Genomic DNA, 21,278 nt, shown 5'->3' with positions numbered 1-21,278 from the left:
GATGGTTTTTGACAACTAGTCCCTAAGTAGAAAAGGAGAATGCACAATATCATAAATGCATTGCATGTTTTGATGCAAAATCAATCTGTTTAGGAATTTTGGCAATAAAATCAGGAGATCCAGTCTCCTCACTTATTATAACAAACATCAAAAGCATTGTTGTTGTTTTTGCATATGCTTAAGAAAGAAATTGAATTTTTGTTTCTCTACAAGTGTATAACTTGAGCAGGAGGTTGGATTAGAAGACCTCCAAAATCCTAAATCATGTTGAAGAAACTCATCATTAGGATAATATTCTGTTGGGCCATATGTACTGTAAAGTCCAAAGAAAACTCCACCTAGCGATAGGTGTTTTTGATGTCCTTCTCTTTATGAAAAAAATATCTTGGGAACTACGAATACAAGTTTATTCTTCCTCAAAAGTTAAGCAATCGTATTGGATGGCCAAATAGTATATGTGCTGAAGTCTTGTTTTAACTTGGTCTGATCATTAACTTATATCATTGTAAGCATGCTTTGGTTTGAAGTCTTAATATTATTCTCTCATAATTTAGTCATAATTAAAATATCTTGATGGAATCTATTTATGTACTATTGGAGCAAATGTAGGACAGAAACATTATCTAGCCTGAGGCATGACTTTAGCTATTGTTTTCATGTTAAATTCTATACGCTCTATAGCATCATGAGAATTTCTGCAGAAGATAATTGGGAAACAGCTGCAAAACTAGGGAAAACTGACCTTTGCTCTGCAGTTAAATCACTGGACCTAGTTTTGTTTACTCTACCAGGAAGTCATCACATAGGGGGAAAAAGCAAGCCAACTTATCTCAATACATTTTAACTGAATGGAAAAGCCACATTAGGCTCAAGTTCTTAAAATAACACCATTTTGGATAACCATTTTATATATCTTGGAAAATTTGCACCCTCAAAATTTGACACAATATGACTTGAACTGTCAGAGCATTATAAATGTTTGAGTAAAAAGGTAGACAGACTAGTCCATAAGGCTTGGAATAATTATAAATAATTATTATTTATTTAGTGTATGATGAGAATGTGATAGAAGATAAGTAAACATATACACACAATCTACGTAACTATATACAAAACTTCTATGGCAGCAGCCTTATAACTGGACATCCAATTCAGCTACACAGGCAAACACCTCTGGTGCTGCATTGTGCAGATTTTCTAGGAAACCAGGGAATGGACACTGTGGGCAGTCTTGCACAATATATTTAACAGTTTGCATATCAGCATCACAAAAACAAGGGGAATTTTTCCATCCCCATTGATACAGGGCAGAGGCATTTGTTCCAGTACCGTACCTAGTTCTGTTCAATTTAAACTACACAGTGAGGCAGATCAAAACTGGGTAGTTTGGTAGAAGGATCACTAATGGTCAGGCCACAAGAGGGTATTTTGGACCATTCCAGGAGGGTTTAACTGGTGGATGTTAATAGCTTTTCCATGCTGGTCTACGAGATTTCAATCTTGTGATAGGCTGTATATTGTCCTGGTAAATAGGGAGGGCCTTGTTGTTCAGCATCTTTGACCATAGCCAAAGAACTTGTTACCTTCTAATGTGGGATGGTATGATATTGCTAAGTACTGGTAATCAGTGCACAGGAGTGAGATGCAATGTGCAAGAGGAGATACAGATTGTCTGGCGAACTTGAATATTGACCATTTGGTGTGGGTGCTGTTAAGCCACACGCTGTCACAATATTCAGATGTGAAATAAATCAAAACCAGGGCTGTTGTACAAAGAGTGTTAGCATGAGCACCCCAGGACATTCCAAGCAGTCTGTTCAGTAAATTGTTGAGGCTTTTCCATTTTTTATTTTTTTATTCTTACACACCATTGTAAGTATAAATTCATATAATTGTTATTCTTCTTTACGTTTGTCATTCTTATACATTTGTTATTCCATTTAATAGGTTATAATATAGAGTTTGGGTTGCTTTGTTTACCATTCTTTCCGCCTGATATAACACCACCTTATTTTCTCTTTCTTTCTTCCCTCCCACCCTCCCTTCTCTACTTTCTTCCTTCCTCCTCTCCTTCCCCTTCCTTCTTTCCTTACCTTTCCCCTACTCCTACTTTTCCTCTTCCCTTTCTTACCCTCTCCTTCTCTTTCTCTCCCTTCCACCCTCCTCTCCTTACCTCTTTCTTCCTTCCCTCCTCTTCTTCTCATTCTCTCATCTTCTCTCCCTTTCTTTTTTTGTTATTATAGGTGTCTCTTTCAAATCTCAGTTTATGTTTTATTGGGATGATATTTCTGCAAACCCAAATATAATTTGATGTCATTTCTTATTCCCTTACCTTCGCTAATCTATCCTAACTATGTTTCCCCCCACCCCCTTTATATCTCACTCTTGAATACTTGTTAACAAGGCTTTTCCATTTTGAAGCTGTTTTTTCCAGGTGTTGTTATACTTTTAAATAATTATAATGGGTTTTTTCATAGAGAGAAAGACTCAGAAAATAATATATCAGCTCAGCAAAAATAAGGCTTTCATAGAAACATAGGGAATTTTGTCAGAGAGATTTTGGAGGTCTTAAAGTCCAACCCCTGCTCAAGGCAGGAGACCTTATATCATCCTATCATCCCAGACAAATGGTTGTCCATTTTTTTCTTGAAAACCTCCAGTGATAGAACACCCACAACCCCGGGAGGTAAGCTTTTCCATTAGTTAGTTATTCTGTCAGGAAATTTCTCCTTAGTTTCAGGTTGATTGTCTTGTTAACAAGCTTCCACCCATTGCTTCTTGTCCTTTCCTCAGGTGCTTTGTGGAATAAGTCAACCCCTTCTCTTCTGTGGCTTTCCGAAAGAGTTATCATATCATCCCTAATTCTTCTCTTCGTTAGGCTAGACATACCTAGTTCCCTTAATCATTCCTTTTATATCCTGCAGCTCCCTTATCATCTTGTTGCTCTCCTTTGCATACTGTCTAGAGTCTGTCTTTTGTATTGTGGTGATCAGAATTGGATGCACTAATCCAAGTATGACATCGCTATTATAAAGCAATACTATCACTTCTCATGATCTTGATGTTATCCCTCTGTTGATGTAGCCTAGACGGCATTGGCTTTTTTGGAAGCTGCAGCACACTGCTAGTTCCTGCTTAATTGGTAGTCCACTAGGACACCTAGATCCCTCTCACAGTTACTACTGTTGAGCCAGGTACAGCCTACTCTGTACTTCTGCATTTGGTTTTTCCTGCCTAAAGGTAAGCACCTTACTTTTCTCACCTCTGAACTGCATGTTGGCTAGGGCCAAGTGTCAAGTCTTATCAAGATCCTACTGAATCTTGAATCCAGTGTTAGCAATTCCACCCAGCTTGGTGTCACCTGCAGATCTGGTGAGCTCCCTTCTATCCACTCATCTAGGTCATTTATGAAGATGTTGGAGAGTACTGGCCCCAAAACAGAACCTTAGGTACCCCATTGCATGCTTCTTTCCATGTGGAAATAGTTTCATTCAGGAATACATACTGAGTTTGGTTTATCACTTAACTGCAAATTCATCTGGTGGGGGTACTTTATATCTCACATTTTTCTATCTTATGAAGACGTTCTCTGCAATGGTTTGTTTTTCAAATGCCTTATTGGAGTATAAGAATACTATATCCACAATGTTTCACTGATTCATTAATTTAGTCACTTTATCAAAGAAGACAATAAGATTTGTATGGAGTGATCTTTTTTTTTAGCAAACCTATGCTGGTTTCTGATAATCACCTTATTCATTTCTTGATGCTCACAAATTCACTGCTTGCTTATCTTTTCCAGGATTTTCTTGGGTATTAATGTCAAGCTGATTGGTCTTTAGTTTCCTGGGTCCACTTTCCCCCCTTTTTTTGTAGGTTGGAACCAAATCAGCTCTTTTCCAGTCCTCTGGCAGTTTCCTCATGGTCCAGGAATAATGAAAGATTTAATTCAGTGGTTCCAAGATCACATCTCCTTCAGAACCCTCAGATTGAACCATCTGTTCTTGATGATTTGAACTAGCCTAGAGTAGATAGTGTTTTATTTCCAATTTCTTTCCTATTTTGATCTACATTCCTGTTCTGTCTCCACAGTGTTGCTTTTGGTAGGTTGGATTATTTTTTCCTTTTGTGTGAAGACTGAGACAAAGAAGAAAGTAAACAGTTCCATTTTCTTCCTGTTGCCTTCTTGCCATCTTCTCCCATTAGTAGGCCAATTATTTCCTTGACCTTTTTCTTGTTCCTTACATACTGAAACTTTTTTTTGTTGTTTGCATTTCTTGCAAGTCTTAAATCATTCTGAGTCAACTTTCCTGACTCTTATCCTTGCAAATTTCAGCTATTGGAGGCAAGGTTGTTTAGTTTAGATTATAGCTTTCTATGAAAAACCAAACCTATCTCTGAATTACATCATTTCAGACCCAGGTAAAATTTCGTACAATTGAATATGTATGGAAATAAATACATAATATTTCTCTATGGAAAGACTTCTACAGAAAGTCAAGCTATTTTTGTAGGGCAACAAGCACACCAAGATAAACAGCTTCTAGCTTAGCCATGACATCATATGCATCTGCAGGGGGGCAGCGGCTGATTTTTCAAATGAACCATTATTTCCCATTTCAAAGCTTTTATTTAAAAAGAGCTAACCCACGGCTGTCAAACTTGATTGTGTCATGTGGCATATCATGACACTTTTTGCCCTTGCAGAGCCTGGGTGGGCGTGGCCTTTGCATGATGCATTCGGCCCACGGGCCATAGTTTGACAGGCATGAGCTAACCAATAACACTTCTAGAAACAGATGATAACCAAAATATAGTCAGTTTTCTTTATTCTGTTTATGTTTTATAGTTCTTTTTCTTTATTCTGTTTATGTTTTATAGTTCTTTAGCTACTGAATAAATATTACTAGTATTAGTATACACACTGGAGATGGAAATTCTCAGAATTTGTTTGCTACTATATATATAAGCAAGCATCCAGAGAGATGTTGTAACTTCAAATGGTTGCTAAATGAATGGCTATAAGTTGGGGACTACAGTCATACCTCAGTATTTGAATGCTGCAAAACTCAATGAATTCAATACTCAATGTGTTTTGAAGCAGAAATCTTTCTACCTGTACGCGACGCTCAAGGTAGACCTTGCTGGCATCAGCTGCCTCATGACCCTAACTCCTTTGACCTGAAATAAAGGATTACATGATTTACTCAATACCCATTTTTAGTACTAGTTGTGTTTCTGGGAACGAATCCCAGATGAGTACCTAGGTACCACTGTACCTGCATACTGATTAACAGTAGACCCCAAGTGTTTCACATTGGAGTCTCACTAGCTTTATCTGGAAAGACCCTCAACTGCTCCTTTGAATTCAGTCCCTTGCCTACAGCACCCAGCTAGATGGATCCCTGACTCTCTTTAGTATAAAGTGGCCTTCCATGTTCCTGTTTTAAACACGGGAGTATTTTTCACAAAAAAAACATGCGAGGTTGTCAACTGTACAGTAAGAAAAAGTCACGTTGCTAAAACAAAGTAAAATTTAATATTTTCTGAATGGAATACATACTGAACAGCAAATTTATACTGCAAGAAAAAAAAACGTCGACCAGGGTTGGGAAAGATACGCCAGCCAAAGACCTACGGTTGAAAAATGCCCGTGGAGGTCAGTGACAGCACACTGGGACCCTGAGCTCCAGGGCGCCCCTCGGAAAAGCCGAATGAGAAACTCCCTCCGTCCGCGGGCCAGCCCGTTCCTGCGGGAGCAGCCCGGGAACCTGTATAAGTCTCGACCGATTGCAGGAGAAAGCGGCCGAAGCGCGGCCTGACGTTCTGCTACTCAGGGCCCTACGAGCGCGGTCGTACTCAGGTTCCGGGGTCCGGTCTTGAAGAGATGGCGGAGGAAGGAGGGCAGGCCGAGGCTGAAGCCCGACGAGCGGGCGAGGAAGGCGAGCTTCGGCTGAGGGGCGCCGCGGAGCAGTCCTCGCGGCGCCTGGTGGTCCCCCTCTCCTGGCTGTCCCCGGCGGGCGAGTTGCCCGCGGGGCTCGGGAGCTGGTATCCGGCCCTGGAGGTCTTGGACGTGAGTGGGACGGGGTTGTCGGTGCTGGGCCCCGAGCTGCTGGACCTGGCGCATCTGCACACGCTGCTGGCGAAGAACAACCGGCTGGGGTGCCGCGGGTCCCTCCCGAAGGGCCTGGCCAGCGCCCCCCTGGGCCGGTCCTTGCGCGTCCTCAACTTGAGCGGCAACCGGTTCACGCACTTCCCAGCCTCGCTCCTGGGCCTCTCTCGCCTCCAGAGCCTCAGCCTGGGCAGCAACCGCCTCCAGAGCATCCCCCCTGCCATCCAGGAGCTCAGCAGGTGAGGCGGCTCGGAAAAGGGACCAAGAGCCCTCCGGGGAAGCCGGCCGCGGGCGACCTTCCAAGCCGAAGCTTAGGCTGCATTTTACGGGAGGTGCAACAGTCCCCCCGATAGAAAACGCGGGGCTTGTTGCTGTTCCTCGAAATGTGACCTCTGCTTCAATCAAGGCACTCATCTTTTAAGAGGTCTCAGTGATTTTATACTACCGACTAGTTATTTCAAGTGGGCTATCAGCTCATTCGCTATTTTCCTTCAGTGTTGATAATCTGCGGCTGTTCTATGCATAAACTCCCAGTTGTCTCTTGAACAAAAAATGAATTTATTTTTTGCTTCTTCAACCATGCTATTGGCGGGGGAGAGGCCTCACTTCATTGCTATATTTATCTTTTACTGATTTTGTTGTGATTTCTTTGTTTCACTGATACAATACACGTTTAATAAATTATGATTGGGTTATTTAGAACTTTTATATTAGACTATGTGTGGATTGCTAAAATATAGGTAACCAATAGTTGGCAGCAGAGCGCTCAGAGTTCTCCCTGTCTTTCATGGCCGTTTAGTAGCCATCTGGATTTTTGTAGCTTTGGTTGAATGCCACTTAATACAACATATTTGAATAGCTTTAAAAAATATCAAACCGTGCAAAGATAATATTTATAAAAAATACAATTCTTTGATAGCTTAGATGAAAAATAGATTTTCTGATTTTTTTTTCATTCAGGCTATTCAAAACTTTTTGTATTTTTCAACTCCCACAACAGCTTGTTTCATAACTATATTAGTTAACTATAACTATACAATCTGCTCATTTTGTATCTGTTGTAAGATCTACAAAAGAATGTAAGGTAAACATTACAGTATAGGAGTAGGTGGTCTTTCAGGTAATTTCAACACTTTCATTCATTTTAACTTCAGTTATAGTTTAATAAAAGAGTTTCAGAAACGTTCTTGGGATGAGTTTTAATTTCGTTTATGAATTGATTTGTTCATTACCACCACTTAATGCTCCATGATATAGCTAGATAGATTCACACATACACAGAAAGATACAATATTAGATTATGAGCTTTGTGGTGGTCCCTTTAGTCACAAGAGATTTATTTTGTGGGAGAGTTGTAGCTTAAAAATAAATTCATAAATCTTTTATTTGGAAATTTCAATTTGGCCATCTACAAAATTGTTACCTTGAATCCATTTTTCTTCGGTGATTTGCAAAGCTAACTTTCTTCATCTTTTCCATCTTTTCACATTTCAATTGAAAAATACAGCCTCACTTCAGGAAGTAATGGTTGAAAATGATTCTTTTTTAATAAACAGGGAAGAATATTTATAGCCAATTTAGACCAAATTTGCTTGGTTTAATTTATTGTATTTTGTATTGTCTCTTTATCTGTATATTTAATGAATATTGTGATTTTAATTTTATTCATATAGATGCCTTATAATGAAAACCGTGAGGGGGCTTTATCCGCAATTTATACAGTATCTATTTTTATTTTCTTTCTACTATCTGTTTTACATATTATAACCTTAGGAATGTTCAGTCACAATAAGTTTTTTCCTCTGTTCTGCTGTTTTGGAAATAAAGCATATTAATTACACTGAAAAGCAAAAAATGGGAAATATCACTGAGAGACCATAAGAAGCCTGGGACATAAACAATGGTTCTTGGGAGTATAATGGATCTGAGTGTGCACAGATTCTCAGGAATTTTTATTCTTCAAGGGTCCTAGTCATAGAACTACATACATAGAACATACACTCAAGTAAAAAGAAAACTTTCTGAAGGGGAAGACATGTCTCAGGAATGAGAGTGCAAGTGTGCAATTGGAAGCCTAGCTTCCAGTTCAAAACATTATTCTAGTTGTCATCATTTTAGTCTATAGCTTGTTTTCTAGTCACCATTGCCAATATTTCAACCCAGGGACAGTTTGTTTAATCTCTTCTAATTTCTTATTGTAGTTTCCTATGTTCTTCCCTCTTAGTATGATCAGTTTGCTATATATATTTAAGAGGTTCTATAAAGTTAGAAAAAAACAGTGCAACATCCTCTTGAAAATGATTTTAGAATAATGTTAAAATAGTATTTGATTACCGTATTTTTCAAAGTATAAGATGCACCTTTTCTCCTCAAAAAATAGGGTGAAAATCTGGGTGCGTTTTATACACTGAATACAGCATTTTTGGCCTCTGAAACCCCGCCCCCTTTGCAAAAACAACCGTGCATAGCCTTTAGGCTTCCAGAGTGCTCCTGGGGGCTGGGTAAGGCAAAAAAGAGTGAAAAACAGGCATTTTGGCTCATTTTTGGCCCCCCAGCCCCCAGAAGCACTCTATAAGCCTCCTAAAGGCTATGCATGCCCTTTTTAAAACAAAAAATGGACCTGTTTTTGCATAAAATGGACTGGTTTTTGCTAGTTTTGGGGGGGGGGCAGCCTGCAGGAGCACTCTACAAGCCTCCTAAAGGCTATGCATGCCCTTTTTTGGATAAAAAAGGCCCGTTTTTGCAAAAAATGGGCCATTTTTGGGAGGTCTGCAGAGTGCAAAACCTTTTTTTTTAATTTGCTTCTTCAAAATCTTGGTGCGTCTTATATTCTGAAAAATACGGTATATGTTTAATATTTTGCACAATTCCATTTTCTTTTAGAATCTAATTATAGCTGATTTGCAGGTGCACAGTCATGTAAGTATATTTTTCTCACTGTATTAATTTTCTGGTATTCTCCATTTTGGTATGAAGGTGTTGCAGGCATTGCCTTCAAACTTAGGAAACCTACTTCTTGGTAAGCTAGAAAAAAGTGGGATATATAGCATCACCATCAGATGGATTTGTAACTTACTAACAAACCGTACTCATCGAGTAGTCCTTAGTGGGTCTACATCTACATGGAGGGAAGTAAGCTGTGGGCTACCACAAGGTTCCGTTTTAGACCCAGTTCTCTTCAATATCTTCTCAAACGACTTAGATGAGGGAATAGAAGGGGAACTTACCAAATTTGATACCAAGTTGATACTACATGGACAGGAATAGCTAACACACTTGACAGACCTGAACACAGGGCCCTATCTAACAAAATGAAATTCAATGTAAAGAAAAGTAAATTCTTACATTTAGGCAATAAAAATCAAAAGTACACATATAGACTGGCTGGAACCAGGCTTAATAGCAATATGTGAGTGGGATCTTGGAGTCTTAGTAGACAACCTATTAAATATGAGCTAACTGTTCGGTGGCAGCCAAAAAAGCCAACACAATCATAAATTGGATTAACAGAGGGATGCAATCAAGATCAAGTGAGGTACTAATACCACTATATTCTGACAGTTCCCAATCTGTCTTGTCCTTTAGGCCTGAAAGGGCCCATTTTGTTTATCTGTTGCCATGTATTTAGAGAGCCAGGAGTTCTATAAAGATGTCTGATTGCCAACTGTTGTTAACTGCCAATTCTTCAATGAAGTTTGGCTGCCAATAGTTGCTAGTTGTTTGGTTCTCACTTCTGTGCTCTCCAGGGTGCATCACTAGGAGGCCAACGAGCATCACAAAAGATGCCAGGTTTTGACCTTCCTCATCAGCTTTGGTCAACTCTGAAGAGGATCCGTACCCAACATGGTGTCTACCAAGACTCATCGTTTAAATGGGGTCTTGTCTCTATCCCTCAGTCTGACTGTAGTGCTCCTCGACAAAATATCCATCCCATTGTGTCCGAATGTCCATCAAAACTTACATTGGGCCAATGTCTGATTTTATTTAACATAGACCACTCTGTCCTTGAATGGCTGGGTGGACTGGACATTAACATTTGAACTACTATAAGTCCATGTATTTGCCATATGCTAAATAAATAAACCACTCAATAAAGCCTTAGTAAGGCCATACCGAATGTTGCATTCAGTTTTGGTCACTATAAAAAAGATGTTGAGACACTAGAAAAAGTGCAGAGAAGAGCAACCAGGATGATTAAGGCACTGGAGACTAAAACATGAAGAACGGTTATAGGAACTGGGAATAACTAGTCTAGTGAAGAGAAGGACCAGGGGAAACATGATAGCAGTGTTCCAATATTTGAGGGGCTGCCACAGAGAGGAAGGGGTCAAGCTATTTTCCAAGGCACCTGAAGATCAGACAAGGAATAATGGATGGACACTGATCAAGGAGAGATTCAACCTAGAAATAAGGAGAAAATTTCTGACAGAACAATCAACCAATGGAAGAGCTTGCCCTTGGAAGTTGTGGGAACTTCATCACTGAAGACTTTCAAGAAGAGATTGGACTGCTATTTGTCAGAAATGGTGTAGGGTCTCCTGCTTGGGCGTGTTAGATGGCCTATAAAGTCCCTTCCAACTCTGTTAATCTGTAAATCTGAATATTACCTGGTAATTAATTTTGTGTGTTTAGAGGCATACTATTTCTGAGCATTGTGGTTACGTATTATTAAAGTATTGTTACTATTAATTATTAAAGAATAGTTGATAGAGCTAAACTTTGCCACAAAGTTCACTACAGTCTAATGCAGAATTTAGAGACCTAGGTCCAAGTATCTATTCATTTGTGAAACTTGTGTGACCTTGTTTTAATTGCTTCCACCAAGTTAGTTTTTATGTGCTGACTTGAGCTTTTAAGCAGACAGCATGCACTTATAAGGAAAAAAATACTCTATCACTTCAAGATCAAAGTTCTCTTTCTCCTACATACTGAAGAGACATAAAAACAATTTATTTATAATTTGATGTAAGCCAATGTGGTTTGTGCCAATTATCAATTGGTAATAGATGAAGCAGCAGAAGTAATCTAAATAGAACTCAAAATAAGTCCAATAAGCTTTATTAGAGGAGGAACACAGCAGTTGTCTCTCTAGCCTCACTTAGGGTTTACCAAGGCTGGGCCCGACCATGACTTCTTTTCCTTTTGTATTTCTGGAGGAAAATAAAGCATACTTGCGATATCAAATCCTTCAACAGACATAAACACAGAAGAAATGACAGTCACCTTGGCATCTCATATCTCACTTAGCAAACTGGCAGGGCATTTTATTGTCTTTGAAACTTCTTCTAAAATAGAATTATGACCAATCAGAAATATAGAAATCTAGATTTCTGCTGCGTTCCTGCAATACAGCTTTAAAGCTTTTGCATCTTCCAAGGGATGGGTTGGGAAAGGAATGACAAACCATGTATCATAATGCAAACTATGACTCCTGTACTTGTATCTACATTGGAATACAAATACAAAGACTGGGTTTCACTTCATGACTTCCGAATCCATGTTTCATAACTTTTACATGTACCAGACAACGACTGCTTTGAGCTTTGTAAAGCTTTGCTGACTATTGATTTATTTCTGAGTGGTTTCAGCAACTGTCTGGCAGATAGAAATTCGTTTTGGGAGGCATTTGGAGAGGGAGAAAGAAATTATTTTTCATCATCTATTATTATTTTCCTGATAGCATTTTTTTAATTGAAGGAACCTACCTGGAGAAACTTAACCTGATGAACCATTTCCTTTTCCTTTGTTTTCAAATTTGTTTATTAAAGTTTCTTTAATATAATCATTTTGCAATATATGTAAAAGGTTGAGGTCCACTGATTTATGTTCTAAATGACTTGCTGAATCAATACTTTGTCAGAAATGGGTGCAAATTTTATGTATTGATTTTGGTTTCTCTTTCAGTTTAGAATTTTTGTATCTTGGGGGAAATTTCATTACTTCCATTCCACCAGAGTTAGCAAACCTGTCTTCACTAAATTACCTAGTCCTCTGTGATAACAGGATACAGAGTATTCCACCTCAGTTGGCACAGTAAGTATTTCTAGCCATGTTACTCTTTCTGATATCTATGTCCTAAATTTAGTTGTCTAAAAAACTGATAATATTTTCTTTTGAAGTGTTTTTGTATGAAAAGGAGACTATCTTCTATATAATAACATAATCTCACAATGCCGAGAAGGTGTGTAATTCATTGCAGCACCACAATTAGCAAATTGTACAATAATTGCACATGCTGATCTATAAACAATACTTGTAGATTGCGATTACTATGAGCTCAAATAGTGTGATATCTGATTTAGTGATTTAGTGAAAATTATATACTATTATACTATTGGTATATATACTATTTCCATTGAGTTGAAACTGATTGCAGATAGTGCTTGAGTTACAACTGCATTTGGGACCAAAAATTTCCATTATTAAGCAATACTGTCATAATGTAAAGTGTGATGGCAATCCATGCAGTCCCTGTTGCCATTATTAAAGGAGGATTGTGGCTTGTTAAGCAAGTACCTCTTTACAAGTCCTAGGTGAGTTGTAAGAAGGCCACAGTCAAGTAAATGGCTGTTTTCAGTGGGAGATTAGGTGCCTTGGAGATGCAGCACAAGTGCAGTAAGGCTCAGGAAGAGTACATATGTGATGGAAATGGACAACTGGACTTGAGATGGCTGCTGTCAGGTAAGAAAGGTGTATGAGTTGCCAGGTAGCCATAGCAAGAATGTAGTGGAACGCTTGGGAAATGTCCAAGATGTGCGAGTGGCTGGGGAGATTAGCACAAGTTCAGCAAGGCTCAGGAGGGTGTGGGAGCATAAGTAGGAGAGACATACCCAAGCAATTTGTGACGTTTGCGATCTTCTCCAGTGGATTTATTTTTGGGAAGTCTTCAGGGAATGTTGCAATCATGTGACCTTGAGTCAGTGCAACCATCATAAATGTAAGTGATTACATTTATGATTACATGATTGTGGAGGTGCTAGAGTGCCAGACTTCAAGGACTAGACATAACAGATACCTTCAGTTTGGTATAACTTTGAACAGTTGCTGAACAAGAGGTCATTAAACAAGGACTACTTGCACCTAGGAATTTGACAAGGGATCTTGCTATTTTCAGAAAGGACTGCTGAGAAGAGATAGGATGCAGCTTATAAAACCTGAGAAAGAACCTCACTAGTCTCATCAGGAGGACATCAAATAAGAATAAAAAAGTAGCTAAAACACAGAATCAAATATACTGAAAGTGATGTTTTCTCTCTAAAATACTTCAGAGAAAAAGCAAAATTTACAGAAAATGGAAGAAAGAAAACAAAACCAGAGAGGTAGTGATGTCAAGAAACTATCGAAACTAAAGGCTAAAGTGGTGAAGCTTGCAAGAGATACCAGAAAGAATAAAAAGCGTTCTTTATGTACATTAGAAATGAAAATAAAACAAGGCACTTTTAAAGAGAAAGTGGTGAAGCAGTTATGCACAATGGCGAGAAGGCAGAATTCTCCTATTTTGTATCTCTTTTCCCTCTGAAGGTGCAGGGGAATGAGAAAAGGGTAATTTAGGATAGACAAGAAGAGAGACCTTAGACTTGCTTACCAACTGTCTCATTTGGTGTCCATTTGGTTTCCATGGTGCAAAAAAACTTGCTACCAGTATGCTGTGCAGAGGGCCAGGCGTCCTGGTAGTGCATGCATGCTGTGCACATATGCACATTCCACCGCCCCTGTGGCACCCAGCTGCTTGTCAGAGGTCGCACAGGTTTTATCTGACTGTTTGAAAGGAAAAATCAAATAGGTGTTTAAAATAAAGCTGCTTGAAGACTATTCACAAGTGGTTCTGATTGCTTGTGCCTGATATTCACAGTGATGTGATTTCCCACTTAATGATTGCTTGCCCAACAACAGAGCAGCTGGTCCCAATTGTGGTTGCTAAATGATGATCATTACATGTAATTTAAACAAATTCAGCACCAGTTGGCTTACATTCTAGAGCACTGTACTGGACAAACTTGCAGAAGTGGTTGCAGTACCAGTCTTAGTAATCTTTAAAAACTCCAAAAGATTATATAAAATCCTAGAACACTGGAGGAGGCAAAGCCATCTTCAGAAGGATTTGAAAATTACAGATCTGTTAGCATGACATCTACAGTAGGCAAGGTTTTTGACCAGATTATCAAACAGCATGTTGGTAAATGTCTGAATTTTCATGCTAAAATCAATAGGCACTAGCAAGAAAACAGAAACTTTCTTGCAACTATCGTATTTTCTGGCATATAAGATGACTTTTTAAACACCCTCCCCCCCCCCCCCCCCCCCAAAAAAAATCAAAAATCGGGTGTCATCTTATACGCTGGGTATAAGAAAGGCCATAACAAAAAAACAAAAACAAAACCGGCGGTAACGACACCAAAACTCGGCCATGTGGAGTGCGCAGCGGGCAGTGTAGAAAAGTTTCTCCCATGGCTGGGATTGTGAAAAGACGGTGGCCGGATCGGAGGGTCGTTTATAAAACTGATGGCAGAGATGGATCTTTTTTCTCTCTCACCTCACTCCCGCTGAGCACTTTTACTTCTCTCAGGTTTATTTCCCGCCTCCCTGAGGCGGAGAAACCCCCAGAAACCCGCCCCGCTTATACCTAGTGTCCGCGATCTTCTTTCTTCCTGCCCCCGTCCTATTGCAGGGTGCCCCGAAGTGAGTCTGCCTAATGTTCCCCAGATATTTTCCAGGCTATTTCCACACTCGGCTCGTTCACCGTTTCCTTTCCAAAGCTCTATTTCTCCCACCCCTCCCCCAATGCATCACAAACACCAGAACATAGAAGCATGTACAGAGTCCCTTTTCCAGAGCCTGGAGCTCCAATCTCCCTTCCCCAGGTAGACTGCTCTTGAATCTCCTTCCCAAAGCTAACGATCAACGCTAAAGGGGATTTGCCAGCGCATTAAGACGGAGCCTGCTTTGTCTATTTCAAGTGTGCAGATGGGAGATGGGCTGTTGTTTGCTGTGTCATGTTCAACCTTCCCCCATTCAAGGAGAGGAATTGGGGTTCTCGTGACAACAAGGATGTTGGGTGGCAGATCCCTCCCTCTCCAGCCCCCTCCCTATCTCTGTTCATCTATTTCTCTCTCTGTCTTTCTACATCTATCTATCTATCTATCTATCTCGAATGGTATGACTGTTGTATGTTTTTAAATTATGCATTGTTATGCTTTGTTTTTAAATTTTTTTTGTCTGTATTCCCCTTCCCTGGTTGAGTTGTGAGCCGCCCTGAGTCCCCTTTGGGGGAAAAGGGCAGCATATAAATGTAATAAACTGAACTGAACTGAACTTTCTATCTACCTACCTACCTATCTATCATCTATCATTTCCATATCCTCCTTTCTTGTCTGTCTGTCTGTCTGTCTGTCTGTCTGTCTGTCTGTCTATCTATCTATCTATCTATCTATCTATCTATCTATCTATCTATCTATCTATCTATCTCAAAACCAACAATCAAGAAGGGGAAAACATTATCTGCAATTATTCCCCAAACCCTTTTTGCACACTAAAAATAATAATAACAATAACTCATCTGGGATCCAGTTTGGGGAAGGGGAGTGTTGGAAGGAAAAACCATCTGGTTCAGTTCCAAGCTGGGAGAAAGGTGCTGGAAATAAAATGGAGGCTGATTGGCTATTTGGTGTGCCTCGGAAGAGGGGTAGTCTTATACGCCGAGTATAGCCCAAACCCTATATTTTAACAGGAAAAGGAGGGGGTCGTCTTATACACCCAGTCGCCTTATACGCCGGAGAAAAAGGTACATTGTGCCTGTCCAACCTTGTCTCCTTTGATAAAATTGCTGTATTTAATAAGTGTAATCAGGATCATGCCCTAAATCTACTACACTCAAGAGAACATATATTTGTTATGGAGCCATGCGTATGGTCCTATTCTGGTATATTATAAATTAGACTCATGTGTTTTTTAATTACTGAGTTTTAAAAAGCAATTTCATTACTCTAAAAATTAATAAGGAATATAGTGTATTCAGAAAATGCAGAAACATTCTATATTAGCACAGAGAAATCATTCTGTGTGTTCATTATTTATAATAGCTTCACTATGCATATTAGGGAAGTGCACTGTTTAATTCACAGGTAGATAATATCTATCATCCTGGAAAAGGATTTGTTGCTCATTTTGGTATACCTGTCTCTCATTTCCAGGTTGCATTCACTTCGCTCTCTTAGCCTTCACAATAACTTACTGACATACCTTCCTCGGGAGATCCTGAATCTGGTTCAGCTTGAAGAACTGAGTTTGCGTGGGAATCCTTTGGTTGTGAGATTTGTCCGTGAATTGACCTACAATCCTCCAAGCCTCCAAGAACTGGCTGGACGCACTATCAAAACTCGCAATATTCCTTATGTTACTAGTGATCTCCCTGGAAATCTCTTTCGATATTTGAATCTGGCCAGCAATTGTCCTAATCCTAAGTGTGGAGGTACATTATTTTCTCTGCTTTTAAGAGAAAATTAAGTTTAGAAATCAGTAGCACTTTTTTCAAGACTTTGGGGAACCATTTTAATGGGTATTTTTTTTTACTAAGTGCTAAGCTTAAAGTTTAAAAAATCAAAACAACTCAGTAATTTTTATTTTTATTTTTAAAAAGTTAAAATACAAAACTCATTTTTTAACAAGAACAAACAAAAAAATGAAAGAAAACATTTAAAAAGTTTCATTAAAAAAAAGACACAAACACAACACATATTATTCCCCCCCTTGTTGAACACTGATTCACTGAGCAAAACAGGCCCAAAACATTTTGAAACTTCTAATTCTATTTGCAAATTATTAACCTGTCATCTATCTACCACAGGGGAAGTCAACCTTTTTATACCTACCGTCCACTTTTGTATCTCTTTTAGTAGTAATTTTTTCTAACCGCCCACCAGTTCCACAGTAATGGTGATTTATAAAGTAGGGAAGTAACTTTACTTTATAAAAATTATAAAGCAGAGTTACAGCAACCCCCCCACCGCCACCATGAAAGCTGGAACGCCCACTAGTGGGCGGTAGGGGCCAGGTTGACTACCACTGATCTACCATATCAATGGCAAAATATTTAACAGAACAACAAAAAAGGCAAGAGTAAAATTTCAAAACCCTCTGTTAACAAATTTATTGTATTCAACTTGGGAGAAAGTTTACCACAGCTTCTTATCTATCCCAGATAATTCCAACAAATAATTATGATTTGTCCTGAATTAAATATCCATGTTTGTTTCTTAATACCATCTGTTATCAATTGTTATACAGTTTAATATAATGAATCCATTCTCCAAAGTCAATCTACCTTCCCCAAAAAGTCCAGATGAAATTATTTTCTGGGTTGACTATGATAAATCTATTCCCAATCTCCTTCAGTGTTTTTAAGGGAAACCAATTGATCACTTACCAGTCAGCTAGTTTTCTGCTGTTGTAAAGGAATGCAGGCCTGAACTTCTGGAAGGCATATGCAGTCCCCTCAGTCAGTTCTAAGTCTGTAAGTCTCTTTCACAGAATCTGCCACTTTCAAATCAAATTCCTTTGTGAAGGTGTTTTTACTACAGTTACTTGCATCTGGACCTTTATTTTTTGCAACATTATTATTTTGTCAAAACATTTTTAAAAAGTTTCATTTTGTTAGCGCCCAATGTTCAAGTCTGTCAAGATCCAGATTTGATTCAGTTTAGCAGCTGTCATAAACTAAGGACCTAATGACTTAAAATACATGTTTTGCACAAGATAGGAAAGACCATGAAACATGATGTATGTCCATGTTTATACAATAACCACAAACTCTATTTTAAAAACTTCATTTCTTCTCTTTTTAGGAGTCTATTTTGACAGCTGTGTGCGCCAAATAAAATTTGTCGACTTCTGTGGGAAATACCGGGTTCCACTGATGCACTACCTTTGTTCCCCAGAGTGTTCTTCCCCTTACAGTTCTGCATCTCAGAGTTCTAATTCCCAGAGTGAATCTGATTCAGAAGATGAAGCCATTGTTGCTGCACGCAGGATGCAAAAGGTTCTTTTGGGATAGGAAGAAGAGATAATACAAGAAGCAAGTGCCTGATGTCCTGTGGAATAGGCTTGCCTATGTTATATCATTCGCAGAAAATGCACCTGTAGAATTATCCATAAGAAAGCCACTAAATGCCTTAGGGAGAAATTAATATAAAGACTTCTTACAGCTTGCTGTCTGGAAGAACACTCTTAAAGCTTGAGATGTTTCAGGAATTCTTGGCATTGGTGACTTGTTAGAGATATTTTAAACTTCATCTCTTGATACTGGCTTTGAAGTGGATTATCTTTAGTCACTGAGATAACACTAATACTTATCTAAGAATACTGTGTAGGAGTTCTTTGTGTTAAGCAACTATTCTACTTGAATATTGGTCTTCCCCTAAAGGTGCTTGGGCTTTATATATTTATTTTTAACTTCCTCCAAAATGCACAAATTTCAAATTTGTTGCTTCTTTATTTTGCTTCACTGCCTATGATCAAATGCTATGCTATAACAGCATTAACGTGCCTTTCCATATTTTTATACCAGCTCCATTTTTCTGCCCTTCAGTGCATTCCTAAATTGTACCTCCAAATATTTAGAAGCAAAATAATTGCTTTTTTGGTAGCATTTTTGCTATTTCTTGACACTGAAATAGGTGTGTGTGAAATAGGTGTGCATAGCAAAAGACAGACAAAATGAAAAACTGTATTTTGCCAGTTACGTTGTCCCAATTTCCTTTAGGGGCTAAATTCAATGGGCTGCTCAGTGCTCCCTATTGCTAGTGCTCTTGAAAGCTGTGGTTCAGCAGAATTGGGGAGGTCTCCAATTTCTGTATTATGCTATCATCATTAAGTGCCTTCCTTGGGTTTTCTTCTTGAAGCCTGCCATTTTCTATCTTGTGATAAAGATAAAGAATTCACTTTCAAAGTTCATTTAAAACAACATTGCAAATTTTTTGCACATACCTAGGTGCCATTATTTGTCACATTTTATGTTATGAGTTGTATTTCATGATATGTAATTATCTATATATGTATCCATACATTTAACAAATATAAAAGTCAGATTTTTACCAATCCATTTATTTCTTCCATTCTCGTTACTGCAAAGTTACTTACATTATATCCTTACTCTCTTCTCTTGTTCATACTCACATTAGATTTTATCATATGTGCATTGCCTTTTTGCAAGTCCTGACCCAAATTTCCTGCCTCTCACATTTCTAAACATGTTGAAGTGTTGAAGATACCTCATACATTTAGGGATATATCTAGTCTATAAAAGATAAATATTCACAGAGAAGTTGCTGTTATTAGGCATCACTAGGCTTATCAGTGACAGTGTTGGTAAACTTATGCAATCATTTTTCAGCACACAACACTCGCAGTATCACAGACAATTGTGACTTCCCTTTTTTTTACAGTACATAAGCTCTTCTCCACAGGTTTATGTGGGCTCTTCAGTCTTTTCCAGAAGCAGTATTTCTTTTGCAGATTGAATGAGTATTATCAATAGTAATCACATGTTGAATGCTGATTATAAGTAATACTTTTGCAATGGATAGACTCTTTTCTGAATGATGTTAGGAATGCTCTCGGCTAAATAGAAATCCATATGTATAATAAGTGAGAAGGGAATCTCACACAGAAAGATCCCAGCATTTTAGAAAGGAATGCAGTATTATTACTGGGATCATTGCAAGATTTGTAAAAGAAATTGGGATCTACAGCTATTTGTACTTTTCCATTGTGGCTTCTGCCTCCAGTGAAATATTTTCTGTTTGATAGGATTGGTTTGTGGACTTGCATGAATACATATATTTACTCCCAAATCTTTGAAACGGCTCATTTCAGAACCATTCCAGCCATTTCAATGGCTGATTTCATACATATATACAGTATATATAGAAAGAAATGTTATGGAGTGAATGTGTGTATGCTTCCTTTGGCCAGAATCTCCTATCAGATTAATTTATATTTAGATTCAGATATTATTGAACTCTGGTTTCCACCAACCTCAGTCAACCACAATACAATGGTGTACTGCAAGATCTTTAGCATCTAGAAAACGATCTGGTTTTACAAAGAATGTCTTTAAGAAAGTTTAAGAAATGCTGCTTTTAACAGCAATATACAGTATATTTTCCCCATGTTCCCTTGTTAATATAATCTAATTTACTAAAATGGTCAAAAGGAAAAATCCATTTTTATCATAACATGAAATTAATATTGCAACCTTAACTTAGAATTAACTCATATACATTCACTAAGGCTTGGAAATAGATTTAAAAGGAGTGTTTTCAGACCTGAACTTGATTATTATTTCATTTTAGCATTATAGTTACAACTGATGCATGCAGGCATATACATATTCATTCAGTCTGCAATTTCCATCTTGAGAGTGAGTCTCATACTTCTTTCCTCTGAACATTTCATGTTATATCAACCCAATTCATGATTTTGGAGAACTTAGAATGTTTGCAAATTATTTGGCGACATTTATGTTGATTCCAAGTAAGATACAATCTAACTGAATTTTATTGTTTTTCTTAGGTATAATAGCTCTATTTTTTCTGTTAATTTATTAATGATTTATGTCTTTAATGGAATCTTGATACTATTTGATGTCAGTCCTATTACAGGTAAAACCTAATACTGATTCTTGTTTAATCTGGCATTTTTTGATAATAAGCTTAGGCAAAATAAATTTTCTAGTTTTTCCATAGATTGATCTTATTCTAAACTGTGATTGAAAATATTGTTTGTACATGTGCTCCACCTGCAGGCATGCAAGGTTTCATTAAAGCATTGTTTAGATTTTGTTTTGATTCTTTCTTTCCATGGCATAAAAAATGTGAAATCTGAATGTCCTTAATGTCCTCATTTCTCTTGTTGTGTTTTCTTCCAATCATTTCTTTATCCATTAATGCCAGAGGGAGAGTTTATAAATTAAAAATTAGCACCTTAGGATCTGTACAGAAAGTTTGAAGACAATACCTAAAGCAATTTATATAGTTTTTATATATTTATATTTCCCTCTAATTGAATTTTAAACAATTTTCTTGTTGAATATTTTAATGTGCGTTGCTTAATGCTTATCACTCCTCCTCAAAAAAAAAAAAGGCTTTTCTGATTTCTTAAGTATTTTTAA

General features: G+C 38.1%; 1 protein-coding gene across 1 annotated transcript; it reads left to right on the top strand.

The window, feature by feature from the left end:
• Positions 1–5,723: 5,723 nt before the first annotated feature.
• On the top strand, positions 5,724–20,949 carry LRRC58 (leucine rich repeat containing 58). The gene is made up of 4 exons (XM_032212867.1): positions 5,724–6,351; positions 12,017–12,145; positions 16,303–16,580; positions 17,953–20,949. Exons 1-4 carry the CDS (start codon positions 5,888–5,890, stop codon positions 18,159–18,161), a joined length of 1,080 nt encoding a protein of 359 aa, XP_032068758.1. The 5' UTR covers positions 5,724–5,887; the 3' UTR covers positions 18,162–20,949.
• Positions 20,950–21,278: the final 329 nt, after the last annotated feature.

This window comes from Thamnophis elegans, chromosome 3, assembly GCF_009769535.1.
Source record: "Thamnophis elegans isolate rThaEle1 chromosome 3, rThaEle1.pri, whole genome shotgun sequence".
Taxonomy (NCBI): Eukaryota; Metazoa; Chordata; class Lepidosauria; order Squamata; family Colubridae; genus Thamnophis; species Thamnophis elegans.
This window is presented reverse-complemented; position numbering and strand designations above follow the sequence as displayed.

Excerpts from the sequence above, each read along its gene's own strand:
- LRRC58 (XM_032212867.1), top strand. The coding sequence starts at position 5,888 with ATGGCGGAGGAAGGAGGGCAGGCCGAGGCTGAAGCCCGACGAGCGGGC. Across the intron at positions 6,352-12,016 it reads GCCATCCAGGAGCTCAGCAG|TTTAGAATTTTTGTATCTTG; the intron begins GTGAGGCGGCTC and ends TTTCTCTTTCAG. Across the intron at positions 12,146-16,302 it reads ATTCCACCTCAGTTGGCACA|GTTGCATTCACTTCGCTCTC; the intron begins GTAAGTATTTCT and ends TCTCATTTCCAG.